Raw genomic sequence first — 12,819 nt, 5'->3', positions numbered from 1 at the left:
CTTATACCCCAAAGAGATACTAAAGAAAGGAAAGGGACCTGTATGTGCCAAAATGTTTGTGGCAGCCCTGTTTGTAGTGGCTAGAAGCTGGAAAATGAATGGATGCCCATCAATTGGTGAATGGTTGGGTAAATTATGGTATATGAATGTTATGGAACATTATTGTTTTGTAAGAAATGACCAGCAGGATGAATACAGAGAGGACTGGCGAGACTTACATGAACTGATGCTGAGTGAAATGAGCAGAACCAGGAGATCATTATATACCTCAACAATGATACTGTTTGAAGATGTATTCTGATGGAAATGGATCTCTTTGATAAAGAGAGCTAATTCAGTTTCAATTGATCAAAGATGGGCAGAAGCAGCTACACCCAAAGAAAGAACACTGGGAGATGAATAAAAACTGCTTGCATTTTTGTTTTTCTTCCCGGATTATTTATACCTTCTGAATTCATTTCTCCCTGTGCAACAAGAGAACTGTTCGGTTCTGCACACGTATATTGTATCCAGGATATACTGTAACCTATTTAGCATGTAAAGGACTGCTTGCCATCTGGGGGAGGGGGTGGAGGGAGGGAGGGGAAAAATCAGAACAGAAGTGAATGCAAGGAATAATGTTGTAAAAAATTATCCTGGCATGAGTTCTATCAATAAAAAGTTATTAAAAAAAAAAGAGATATAAAGGTCCAACAATGGTATCTCTATGTCAAATGGTATGTTCCATTAAGCAAATTTTAGGCATAGTAGAAAGTCATTTTCCAGAATTATTTTCCATTAATAAATCCATCAAGAAGGCATTTATGGGTTTGTTTTCCTGCAGTCCCTCCAAAATTTGTTATTTTTCCTTTTGTGTTTTTGACAGTTTTGCCAATAAAATATCTCTAAGGTGGAGACTCAGACTGAATTTAACTTTTTTCTTAGTTTGTAAAGAAAGATTGAAGTTTCTGATCACTCTAAAATATTTTAATTTTAATTTTTTGACTCTAAATTAATTATATTGTCTGTTTTTATATACCAACCTTTGCAATGAAGTTGTCATATATGTATCAATATATGTGTTGACTCAAATGGAGTATTTTGTCACATTCATCACAGAATTTCCCTACTTATTTATTTTTAGCAACAAAAAACTGGTTCAGAAACTACAATATATTTATTGTGACAATTTAGCTTATGCTCAAAATGAACACTGCAAAGCAAGACCAAATGTTCCTTTTTTTCTCTTTGAAGAGTGTCCATTCTTTCACTTAACTTCAACTTCCTTAAGTTTTCTCTTTCCTTTTGTGCTGAGGTGAATATATTAATATGGTTTCAATTACTTACAATATCTTCAGTTTGTTGGCATGAAGACATGAATCTCATGTTTAAAGTAGCAACAGCTAAATTAATGCTCTAAAATCTTTGTGATTTTTAAAGACCTATTTTCTTTTATGCTACTATATCATTACTGCAGAAACAGAATGGGTTCACACAACTGAAGGCCACTTGTATTGCACCAAAGAAAAAATTGCACTAATAGCTGAAAGATATTTGACTTGTATAGAATTTAGAGAATAGAAGCAAAAAGTTCAGTAACCAGAGACTATCGCAAGGAGAGAAAAATAAGATGACTACTTAGGTGTTCTTGGGAATAAATGCTGATAATTTTGAAGATATGGAAGTCTAATAAAGCATAAAATTGAAATGACATGAAAATTTATATGATATATTTTCTGACCATTTTAATTAAACATATCTTGATTGATTCAGTTTGGTTAAAGATGACTGAATTAAATTAACTGAGTAAATATTAAACTATGTCTGAAATGACACTAAAGGAATTAATAAAGAAATGATAAACAGAAGTAGTATAGAATGATTTTATATTTGTGTTTGTGTGTGTGTGTGAAGAGAAGAAAAAAAAAGAAATTTGCATGAGAAAAATAAATATGTAAAAGAAATAGCAAATTTTGCAAAAGAGATCTGCAATTTCATATGTAGTCATCTTTTTTTAATTCTACTATGTTATGGAAATACTTGTTTCAGTTCATAAAAAAAATTATAAAAATAACAACATTAAAAAATGTGATACATACAAAAATATATACATATTTCTTTGTGTATACACATATTTAACCATCTGATTCTGTGATTTCACCTGTAGAAACTTTATACATTGATAAAAAGCAATAACTTATAGCTGAAAGTTTTACAGAGTTGCCTGCATGGTTAGAGATATGCCCATAGTTACAAAGTTTGCAAGTCATAGTGACTTGAATATTGGTCTTTCCAACTCCAAGCCTATCTCAAAATACTATACTATGCTTTTTCTTATATATATTACACACACACACACACACACACACACACACACACACACACATAAAAGATGTGTGTATATATATATATATGTCTAGTCATTAAATAAGCATTATATATATGAATATATATATATAAAATCATTTATACATATATATGCTTATAATGCCTGTACAGAAATATTACATTAATTATCTATATTAATTTTATTTAACAAGACTCATGTGTCTTATATTGTATTTTTCCCATTTGAGCATACATGAGAATTATTATGATATCTTAATCACTATTCCTAGCCTCTAGCTAGCATAATGCATAATAAACAGTGCAATGAGTAAACACAAGTGTTGAAAAATTTTAAAATTAATAAAGTATTTAGTGAATGGCCTTACCTCCATAAACAATACCAAATTGTCCTGAACCCAATACTTCATCTGGAAAGATCTGATATACTGTACTAATATCCTGTTGGTACAAGCACAGTACACAACTATTAGCTGAAGGCAAAAAAAGTCAAACCTGATCATTAAAATAGATGTTTTAAAAATGTTTTAATGAGAAGTATCCTACATCTAAACAGAAACAAAAAAGATATATGCAGACATACATACCTACATATGTGCATATATGGATATGTGTATAAGTATTTATATACATATTAATGTTACATAGATTGTTAAGTGTTAAAAGTCAACAGAGTGGTGTGGAAGGGAAAACAATTTTTATTTAGGAAGGAAGGAAATAAATATTTACTAAGTACCTAATGGATACCTGGCACTTTGCATGTGATCTTTACAACTCTGGGAAGTAGGTGTTATTATGATCCCGATTTTGCAGCTAAGGCAGTGACTGCCTAGGATCACAATGTTAATAAGTGTTTCAGGTCAGAATTGAACTCAGGTTTTTACTAACTCCAGGATCTATCCTCTGTGCCATTTAAGAGCTTCACAAGAAGAGTTAATAGTGCCCAAGACCAAGGGACATGCTACTTTACCTTGGCCAGATCACATCTAGAATGTATTATAATCAGTCCCAGATAATAGAATTTAGGTAGGGAATTGTTAGAAGGTAGAGACTATCCAGTGAACCATCAAAAGAACATTAATGGCAATTCTTCCTCCGCTCCCCCTCTCCCCCCAAAAAAAGGACTAACTGGCTGAAGGAACCAGAAATATTTAGCTTGTAGAATAGAGTATCTCAGGTAATGATCATGATTGCTGTTTTCAAGTATTTGAAGTTTCATCAAACAGAAGGAGGATTATATTTGTTCTTCTTGGTTCTCAAAAGCTGAAGTAGGAATGACTGAAAGGCACTGATGTAAGGTTTGTACAGGTAAGAACTACCTTGAAGAGAAGGAGGAAAAATTCTAAGGACCATGAAAAAAGGAATCTGGGTAACTTCTCAAAAATCACAGAATCTCAAGAGTTCAAAAGGTCTTGAGAAACTATTTCAATTCTCCTCACCTGAAACAGGAATATCCTCAAATTAGACCACAGATATGGGCTCATCCAGTATCTGCTTGACAATCTTCAGAGCTGCAAAGTTCACTATTTCCAAAGAATGCCCATTCCATTTGGAAAGGTCTAATAGTTAGAGGAATATCTTCTTTATATTAATCTGTAATTTACCCCTTTGATCTTTGATCTACTTAGAGTAATTCTACAACCTGGCAAACAAGTCTAATTTCTTTTCCATGAAATGGACATTCAAATACTTGGGGGAAAAAAAAATGAAAACATGTCTTACTTTCACAAATCTTCTGTTCTCTAAGCAAAATATCCCCAGTTCCTTTAAACATGATGATCTAACCTAAATACAAATGTGTTTCCACCAGAGCAGAACACAGAGGGGCTTTTTTGCTTGGGGCATGATTATGAAGCCTTAGATCACAGATATTTCATTAGCTATCACATCACATCAGAGAAGCAGCTTGAATCTGGAATTCATCAAAAAATTCACATTTTATTTAACCATTTTCAACCCCCTCCCCAGACTACTTAAATTTGATACTAATAAACTGGATTTTTAAAAATCACAAATCTAGAATTTTATATTGATCCTTACTGTATCTTATTTGATTTGATTCAGCAAATAATTCCACTGTGTTGAGGCTTTTGACAAGCTAAACTTTGTCAGCCAACATATAAGCTAATCCTTTGGGTCCTTTTATTTGTAAGCTTTTAACTGAGGGCTTGAAATCTAACTGGAAGTGTCAATATTTCAGTAAGTTTTAACATTATTTCTTAAAGAATAATTAAAACCTCACTGCCCACCCTTGGGGAAAGCAATCTCATTCTCTAGAAAAATCACATCCTGGTAGGGGTGGGAGTGATTGAAAAGGAAATGAATTGAGTTCAAATGAAAGGCATGGGAAAGAGGAAGAAATTGGTGAGAATTAAAGGCTGAGGGCTTGATAAGTTAAATTACCCTAACTTCCTTTCCCAAGAGATGAGGTATAGGGGAAAAAATGAATTAAAAAACAATTTAAAAGGAGACTAGCTAAGACAGTGACTTTGGAACTATGGAAATTTGAAAAGAATTTAAGATTTTTTTTTCCATTATGTATGGATATGTGTGTATTCCAGAGATTCATGCAGCAATTAGTTAATGTCTCTTTACTGTTAATGGAATTATCTGTGAGGCCCTAACAGTGAACCATTTGTATAAAGTATTTAATATTTGTCTGTAATATGCAAGAACTCAACTAGAGAAGGAAGATTCAAATTGGCCACAAAGGCTAAAACAGAATGATCCATAGGGACTATTTGAAGGACATTATATATCAAAAGAACATTATATATCAGAGTTTGAAGGACATTAAATAACAGAGAACCCTGATTTTAGTTTGGGATAGAATATTCTATATAAATGACAACAGTGATGAAGATACCTAGTTGAGGGGGTTTATTTATCTTCTGAGATATGGTGAACATAATCATGATGCTATGATTCATTCCCTTGACAATTTTATAGATGTCTATTATATTTTCTTTAGCCTTTATCCTTTGCAATCAAAAATGCATTTTTTTCCAAAATTCTGTCCTGTTAGGTCCATTTGACCATCAAGTCCTTGAATCTTTTCAAACATTTTGGAAGTTTTAAGTTTCAGATACAAAGCTGTCTGGAGCCAGGAAAAAGAACTAGCTAGATTTTGAAGTTTCCCTTTTCTCTCTCCCTCTATTCTTCTAAATGACTAGAATAGGAATAGTCATCTTCAAATTTTCTGGGAGGAATAACAACTCAAATTTAATAGAAGTAAACAATGACCTATTCTAGGATACAACTACCCCAAAGGGAAAATAAATACTCACTTTCCTGTAGCCTCTGGATAACTTCTACTTGCTACATTTTTTCTTGGATTCATAAGAGACCTAACACTCTTGCAAGCGGACTTGTAGCTGAGACTACAGAAATTCTCTCTGTCTTTATTGTGGAGATACCAAATGTCAAGTAATACTTATGAAAGCTTACAAAAACATCTATTGAGTTAGAAAACTTTAGCACTGGATGACATTACATGAAATTAGATTTTTAAAAGTGTGTGTGTGTGTGTGTGTGTGTGTGTGTGTGTGTGTGACTAAATAGGCTGAAAGCAGTATGCTGTGCCATAATAATGAGGGATCAATGTCAAAGCATATTTTTTCTACTTGCCTTTGGGAAAAAATATCCTGAGAAAAACAAAAACATGACAAACTGTAAAATTTCAAAGTAGCATGGATCTATACTGTACTATCCAGATAACAAATTCAAAGATGGTGTCTCTATGGTGTGAGTAAGTAGATGTGTAAAAAACAATCCATCAAATTTTCCTAAGCCTAACTTCAGAGTGTGCAAATGACAAATAGTATTTTTAGGCCCTTACCATATAATGCAGTCTTAAAAAAAACAAAAACAAAAACAAAAACAAACAACAACAACAACAACAAAAACAGCTTCCAAAGGGTTAGAATAAAGGTATTTTTTGGACATTACTGTTAACATGATTTTTCCCTCTAACACTCAACATATTTTCTTCATATGAAATGTAAGATATAAGGCCTGAGTTCAAAACAAGTTCTTGATGCTTAGTATTCATGTGACCTTTAACAAAACATTTAACCTTACTGAGTCTGTTTATCTGCAAAATGAGACTCGGGGATCACATTTAGGCTCTATATTTATGGTCCTGCAATATTATTATTCTTATAAATAGGGAAACCCAGTCTCAAAATTGTTAGTCAATTTATACAGAATCATTTAATAAGAATATCACATCAATATAGAACTTTAAAATTTGTAAATACTTTTCTGGAAATGATTACATAAGCTTATTATTCCCATTTTACAAATGAGTAAATAAAGATCAAATTATTTATCTAAGGTCGCAGAACTATAGTGAAGATCAGAATTCAAACCTGGGTTTTTACAAAAGCCAGTTCTGGTGCTTTTTCTATTGCCCCATGCTCTTCTGAGAGCAGCTATATGGCAGAGTAGATAGAATGCTGGGCCTGAACTGAGGACCCTTTTTACTGAATAGCCTCAGACACTTAACTAGCTATAATAAGAAAACCCCAGATGGGGGTCATGAAGAGTTAAACATGACTAAAATGGCCAAACAACAACTTTGTGCAGCCAGCAAAACTGGGTTCAGCTTGCTTCTAGAGACTCATAGCTCCATTTAACAAATTTGGCCCAACAAAGACAGACAGTGGAAAAAAATTTCTCAATGTTGTATGTGATGAGAAATTCTGCAATAATGTCTAGAACTAGTTGATTCTTAGCAGACAGTCTATAAACTTATATGTATGTATGTATGTATGATGTATGTGTGTGTGTGTGTGTGTGTGTGTGTAGAGACAGAGACAGAGAACTATTTCAATATAATTAGTTTCCACTCTAGTTCTATGTATTTTATTTTTTGCATTTAAAAATATTATTCTGAGAAAGGGTTCATGAGCTTCATCAAACTGCTAAAAGATTATACCTGAGCCCCAAAAGTTAAAGAATCCTTAATATAAAGTCTCGAGGAAAAGGATTCATCCAAATTCATCACATTTGACCCTCTGTGAAGTGTTGCCAATAGCAATTATTAAAACAAATATTTTCTTTGCATTTTTTCTTAAACAATTCTCCCTACTTTTAAAAAGAATTAATTCTCAATACTCACCACATTTTCTTGAATCTGACAATTTGATACAGAGATACTGATGGATATGTCTCCTGGAATTATACATATAACAAGAAAAATATTTCTGGAGTTAATGCCAAAGAAGATTAAGTTATATTGCTTATTTATTTTAAGGTAAATCAAAATAATTATATTTTCTAAGAAAATTTCCATTAGATAGTTTTTAATCTTCCTTAAATCATAGAATTCCTCCTTGCAAGTGTTAATTTTATTTATTTTTTTGCTGAGGCAATTAGGGTTAAGTGACTTGCCCAGGATCACACATCCAGGAAGTGTTAAATGGCTGAGATGATATTTGAATTCAGGTCCTCCTAACTTCTGAGCTAGTGCCACTTAGCTGCCCTTCAAGTGTTTACTTAAGTCTTTTAGCATCTGTATTAGTGTGAAAGATGGAAACACAGACTGGGAAAATAGAATAACAATTACATCACTTTTACTTCCCAAACATGGAAGATATATATCAACTTATTGATTAGAAGAAATATCTGAAAAATTTAAAAGAAATCACCATTTCAGAAAAAAATAGGTGCCTAATAATCTACACTCTTCTCATTTACCATTCAGTGCCTGCATACAGCTGATTTGTGACACTGTGTTCCTAACTGATGACTGATCAGTCATCGGCTGCTGCTGATGGCTAAACTATCACTTGGGAGCAGATTGTCATTCATTAACAGTTTTTTGGTACCTACTATGTGCAGAGAACCAAGCTGGGTAGGACTGAAGGAAATGTTTCGCATTGATTCTGTTTAAAACAGCAGAACTCTTTCGTATACGCCTGTCACAATCAGGTCATTATAGCACCTTTTTCTTTCATGAACAATAGTCCTAGACTGGAATTGATGTTTGAGCCAAGCAAAAATAATTCATATAAATGTATTATAACTTTATTATGTAAATTTTAAAAAGTTGATAGTAAAATAGCATTTTTAAAAAATATATAATTTCTTGGGATTGTGCCATACCAAGATATCAAGTGTTTCTAAATGGTAGGTTATATCCTTTGGATTAAGGGTTTATTTTATCATTGGAACATCACAGCAACATATGGAGAGGCTGAAGAGGATAAGAAACAGGACTGCCATCTTTTTACAACGTCCCTAATCAAATGGACATGATATTAAAGCATATTATAATATGTAATGAAAGAGATTGAAAGGAAGTCAGACTCACTGTGTAAACTTGACCCAGATCCAGGGGGGGCTCCCTTTGGAATGACAGGCATAAGAGCATGTTGAATAGCCATCTCCCACATTCTGGCTACATCAATACCAACCCCACTGGTAAGTATGCTGTTGTTTGGTGGAGGGCTTGAGGGACTGACTACATTTTCTCCCACATAGTAGACAACATGTTCTGTAGTTATTTCAAAACAATGGGGATTGGCCCCACTAGGAATTAAAGAAAAAGTTTTTGCAGGTTCCAGGGATAAAATTTCAGAGAGAGGAATTTCCTAGGGAATAAATGATTATATGCAGATTATCAAAACTATGTAAGCAGAAAAAATTTTTAAAATAAATCTTCCTAAGACATATCAATAAACATCATGAAAAGCAACCATTATTTATCATTTGTTGATAGGCATTTAATTAAAAAACACATGAATTTTTATCATACATTTGCACTATAATCTTCATTCTACAGAAAACAATCTTCTGAGTCTACAATAAATAAATGAGAGGTCTTGTTTTTTATTTTAATATACTTCAAAATTAATGAGTAATTTAAGTGAAAAGTACTGTATAAATGGAGAACACAGAAAATTAATATTGGTCTAAACCCATCTGAAGACACATGACTTTTTTGAGTATGCTAAACAACTATAAAAATAAAATTAGCATTTCTAAATTACAATTATTGCTGCCACATAAAAAAATTAGTGAGTAAATCTTAATAGCAATCTAGAGGACCACTGGTTTAAGAAGCATAAGTCTTTGTTACATAACATGTCATTGTCCCTTTCCTTACTATTTCAAAGATAAATACAGTTTAGGATAAGATACAAGAAGAAAGAAAATGCATTATAATAGAACAAACATAAAACATTCCTGAAATTTAATGCTCATCTAATGGTGAAGAGGATTCATTTACTTACTGATAGATAAATAATATAATCTTAACTTTAAGACTAACAAAATAATCCACAAAGAATTTATGCCTACTTTTCTTCTTAGCTGAGAAGTGAATGATGTTTAATTAAGCAATTTCAAATTATTTTCATTAATCTAGAATGTTGATTTAGATAAAATCTCTCAGTGGATCTGGTCTCATGTCTAAAGCATAACTGGGCAGAACTAAAAGGTTGATCAATAAATTAAATGGAATTTGTGAAGAATTCCTCACAAGTAGACAAAGACTGTCATTTGTTTACTGGAGAAGAATATTGAAGAGATCTGAGCTCAAAACTTTCATCTGCCACATACTCCATGAGTAACACTAAGCATGTCTTCTTTGGGTCTCAGTTTCCTCATCTGTAAAATGGGGGAATTGAACTCAATCTAAGGTACCTACCATCTTTAGATCTATAAGCCTATAAAGCTAGGTTGACTGGACATAGGGAGCAATTTAAATTATAACATTCAATTAACTCATAGCTGACCCACAAGAAGGATCTTGTGTATTAATTTCCCCATTTCTCAGATGAGGAAAATGAAGTCTAGAAAAGTCAACATTTTGGGGTGGAGAAAAGGAGGGATTGGGGAACTGCCTAAAAAAGAAATGGCTTCTCCACAATCACAGAGCCAGTTGCTCAGTTGGGAACTGAATCTTAATTTCTTGACTTACAATTCAATGCTCCTTTTCACTTTGCCTCCACACCCATGGCTAAGCATATATTTCTTTGTCTCTATAAGATTTTTTTAACTTTAAGAAAGTGCCAGGGGTCTAAGAGAAAAAGCTTATATATTTGGCAACTGCTCGTATGCTTTAAGAATTCACTTTTAGTTCATCTTTTTGGCCTTAGGCAGAAAAAAAAATCACTTGAAAGACTGATTCATTCTCTCTCTCTCTTTTTCTCTGTGTGTGTGTATATGTATGTATGTATGTATGTATGCTAAGGGAAATGGAATTCTTCTGATGAGATGTCAGGCCATAACTTCAACTTTTAGAGAATTCAAATTGAATAGAAAAAGGAATTTCATAAAATTGTGATATAGAAATTGAAGCAAGAAATATAATTTTAAAATGGGCTAAATATGAAAGTCCACAAGAAAATTATGTCATATGTCAACATGAGAAAATGTCAGAAAGTGATACACAATAAAAAATAAAGCCATTCTTCCTTACCTTGTAATATTTGCTTCCAGTATCATTTTGAAAGAGTGTGATACATTTGCTGTCTAATCTCCAATAATGCCGTTTCCTCTGTAATAAAAAAAAATTACAATTTCCTACAAACATTCAAATAACACAGAATTAGGAGAAACAATGCATTTTACAATGTTTTTTGACCGTTTAAAGTATAAGATAATGAAATGGTAACAAGTAAGAAAAAACAGGAAAAATATTGCAACACTTTGCAAAAACTTATTTTACCATATTAGAATGTCACATTAACTCAGACCAATTGATAATCTATACTCTGTCTCTAACTACAAGTTATCTTGTGGGACAAAATGCTTCATTTCTGCAATGATGAGTCAGGAAATCATGAATTTATTTCAAATATCTCCATCTTTTTTTACTCCATAAGAGACTTAGACTTATTCTGGTAATTCAATGGCTCTATAAATCGTCCAAGATAAGTCATCTTCTAATCCATTGTGATGCTTACCTTAATATAGTAGAAAGACTCTAGCTTTTGAATCAGAGTACCTGAAATCAAATCCTTTCTGTATTATTTTATACCTGTTTGACCTTGAAGAAGTCATTTTATCTCTAAGAGTGTCAGTTTTCCTTAGCTGTCAAATTAGGGATTTGAATTACATGGCTAGACTATATTATTTTATGACAGCTCTCTGATTCTATGATCCTCCCATATTATGTAGAAGATGTATTTAAAATACTGGAATTACTTTTATACTTTTTAGTGTTTCAAGAATATCACCACATGTCTTAAGTTATCTATTTATTCACTCTTATTCTTACTACATAAGTCTCACTTCTTTTTCTGATTATAAATATCTTGAATACTCTTTTGTTTCTAAAGCCATTTTTTGTGAATCAGTATCCTTCAACTCATCACTAGCCATTTCTATTTTCTTTTCACAAAAATAAAAGAATAAATAGATATTACATAATATTTGATCTGATAATTATTTAACAATTAATTAATATATAATATAATTGTATTTAATACTTTTATTAATATTATTAATATTAATTTTTAATTTAATATTTAAGCCACTGGAGTATATTTTATAGAGAAATGGCATGGCCAGACGTGTTCTGGAAAGTCACTTTGACATCTGGATGGAGGAACAGACCAAATAGGAAGATTTTGTAATAATATTTTAGACAATAAGATAGAGCCAAGATGGCATACTAAAGGTAGGAATTCACTTGAGCTCTTCCCTAGACATTTAAAAAGAATGAATCTAACCAAATCCTAGAGTGGCAGAAACCACAAAATGATGGATAAAACAATTTCCCAGTCCAAAAACAACTTAGAAAGTTAGCAGGAAAGGTTTGTTGCACTATAGTTAGAGAGGAACTTAGTTCAGGGCAGTCCAGTGCAGTCCAGTGCAATCTGCCCCAGCCTAGACTGGGTCTCAGCAAATCAGGAACAGGCCTCAGAGCAATTAAATCAATGTCAACAAAATGGTTTCTAGACCTCTTAGCCTAAAGACAGTAAAAAGGTCTGAAAAGGTTCAGAAGATTTATAGGAGTCTCTTTGCTGGTACCAGGAGAAGGATTCTGTTGCATTGTTACTTCCAGTACAAAGAGGTACACAGCAGTGATTGTGGACCACAAGGGAGAAAGGACCCTGGTCCTTACTTCCTAATCTCTGGTCCCAGGTTTGAAGTGTGCTTGTGGTCATTTAAAAACCAGTGTCCAGTACAGGATACTAGTATACATATTTCCCCCTTGATCCTACCAATTTGAAAAAAACAAAAACCTACAGGTCTCCAGAATTATCTCTGAAAACATCTTTCCAAAAAACTAAAGCTTGTTACAGTGCACTCTCTATTTGAGAAGCAGAGTCTCACTTTAGCATAGAGTTAAAAAGTCAAGAAATAGTCTGAAAATGAGAAAACAACAGAAAAAAATTCTGACCATAAAAAGTTACCATGGTGACAAGGAAAATTAAAACACACAATCAAAATAGGGCAACAACATCAAAAGTTTTGCATCCAAAGCCTCAAAAAAAAAAAATAAATTAGTTGCAGATTATGGAAGGGTACAAAAAGGAT

General features: G+C 32.6%; 1 protein-coding gene across 6 annotated transcripts in view; it reads right to left on the bottom strand.

The window, feature by feature from the left end:
• Positions 1 to 12,819, bottom strand: part of PRKD1 (protein kinase D1) — a 407,876-nt gene that overhangs the window by 63,155 nt on the left and 331,902 nt on the right. For all 6 annotated transcript variants that reach the window (XM_051977312.1, XM_051977314.1, XM_051977313.1 and 3 more), the window contains 4 exons: positions 10,754 to 10,831; positions 8,642 to 8,921; positions 7,448 to 7,500; positions 2,694 to 2,766 (listed from right to left, as the gene is read on the bottom strand). In XM_051977312.1, coding sequence (XP_051833272.1) covers positions 2,694 to 2,766; positions 7,448 to 7,500; positions 8,642 to 8,921; positions 10,754 to 10,831 — 484 coding nt within the window. The remainder of the gene's footprint in view (positions 1 to 2,693; positions 2,767 to 7,447; positions 7,501 to 8,641; positions 8,922 to 10,753; positions 10,832 to 12,819) is intronic.

This window comes from Antechinus flavipes, chromosome 2 (assembly GCF_016432865.1).
Source record: "Antechinus flavipes isolate AdamAnt ecotype Samford, QLD, Australia chromosome 2, AdamAnt_v2, whole genome shotgun sequence".
NCBI classification, from domain to species: Eukaryota; Metazoa; Chordata; class Mammalia; order Dasyuromorphia; family Dasyuridae; genus Antechinus; species Antechinus flavipes.
Note: the sequence above shows the minus strand (reverse complement) of the source record. Positions and strands in the feature narration are given on the sequence as shown.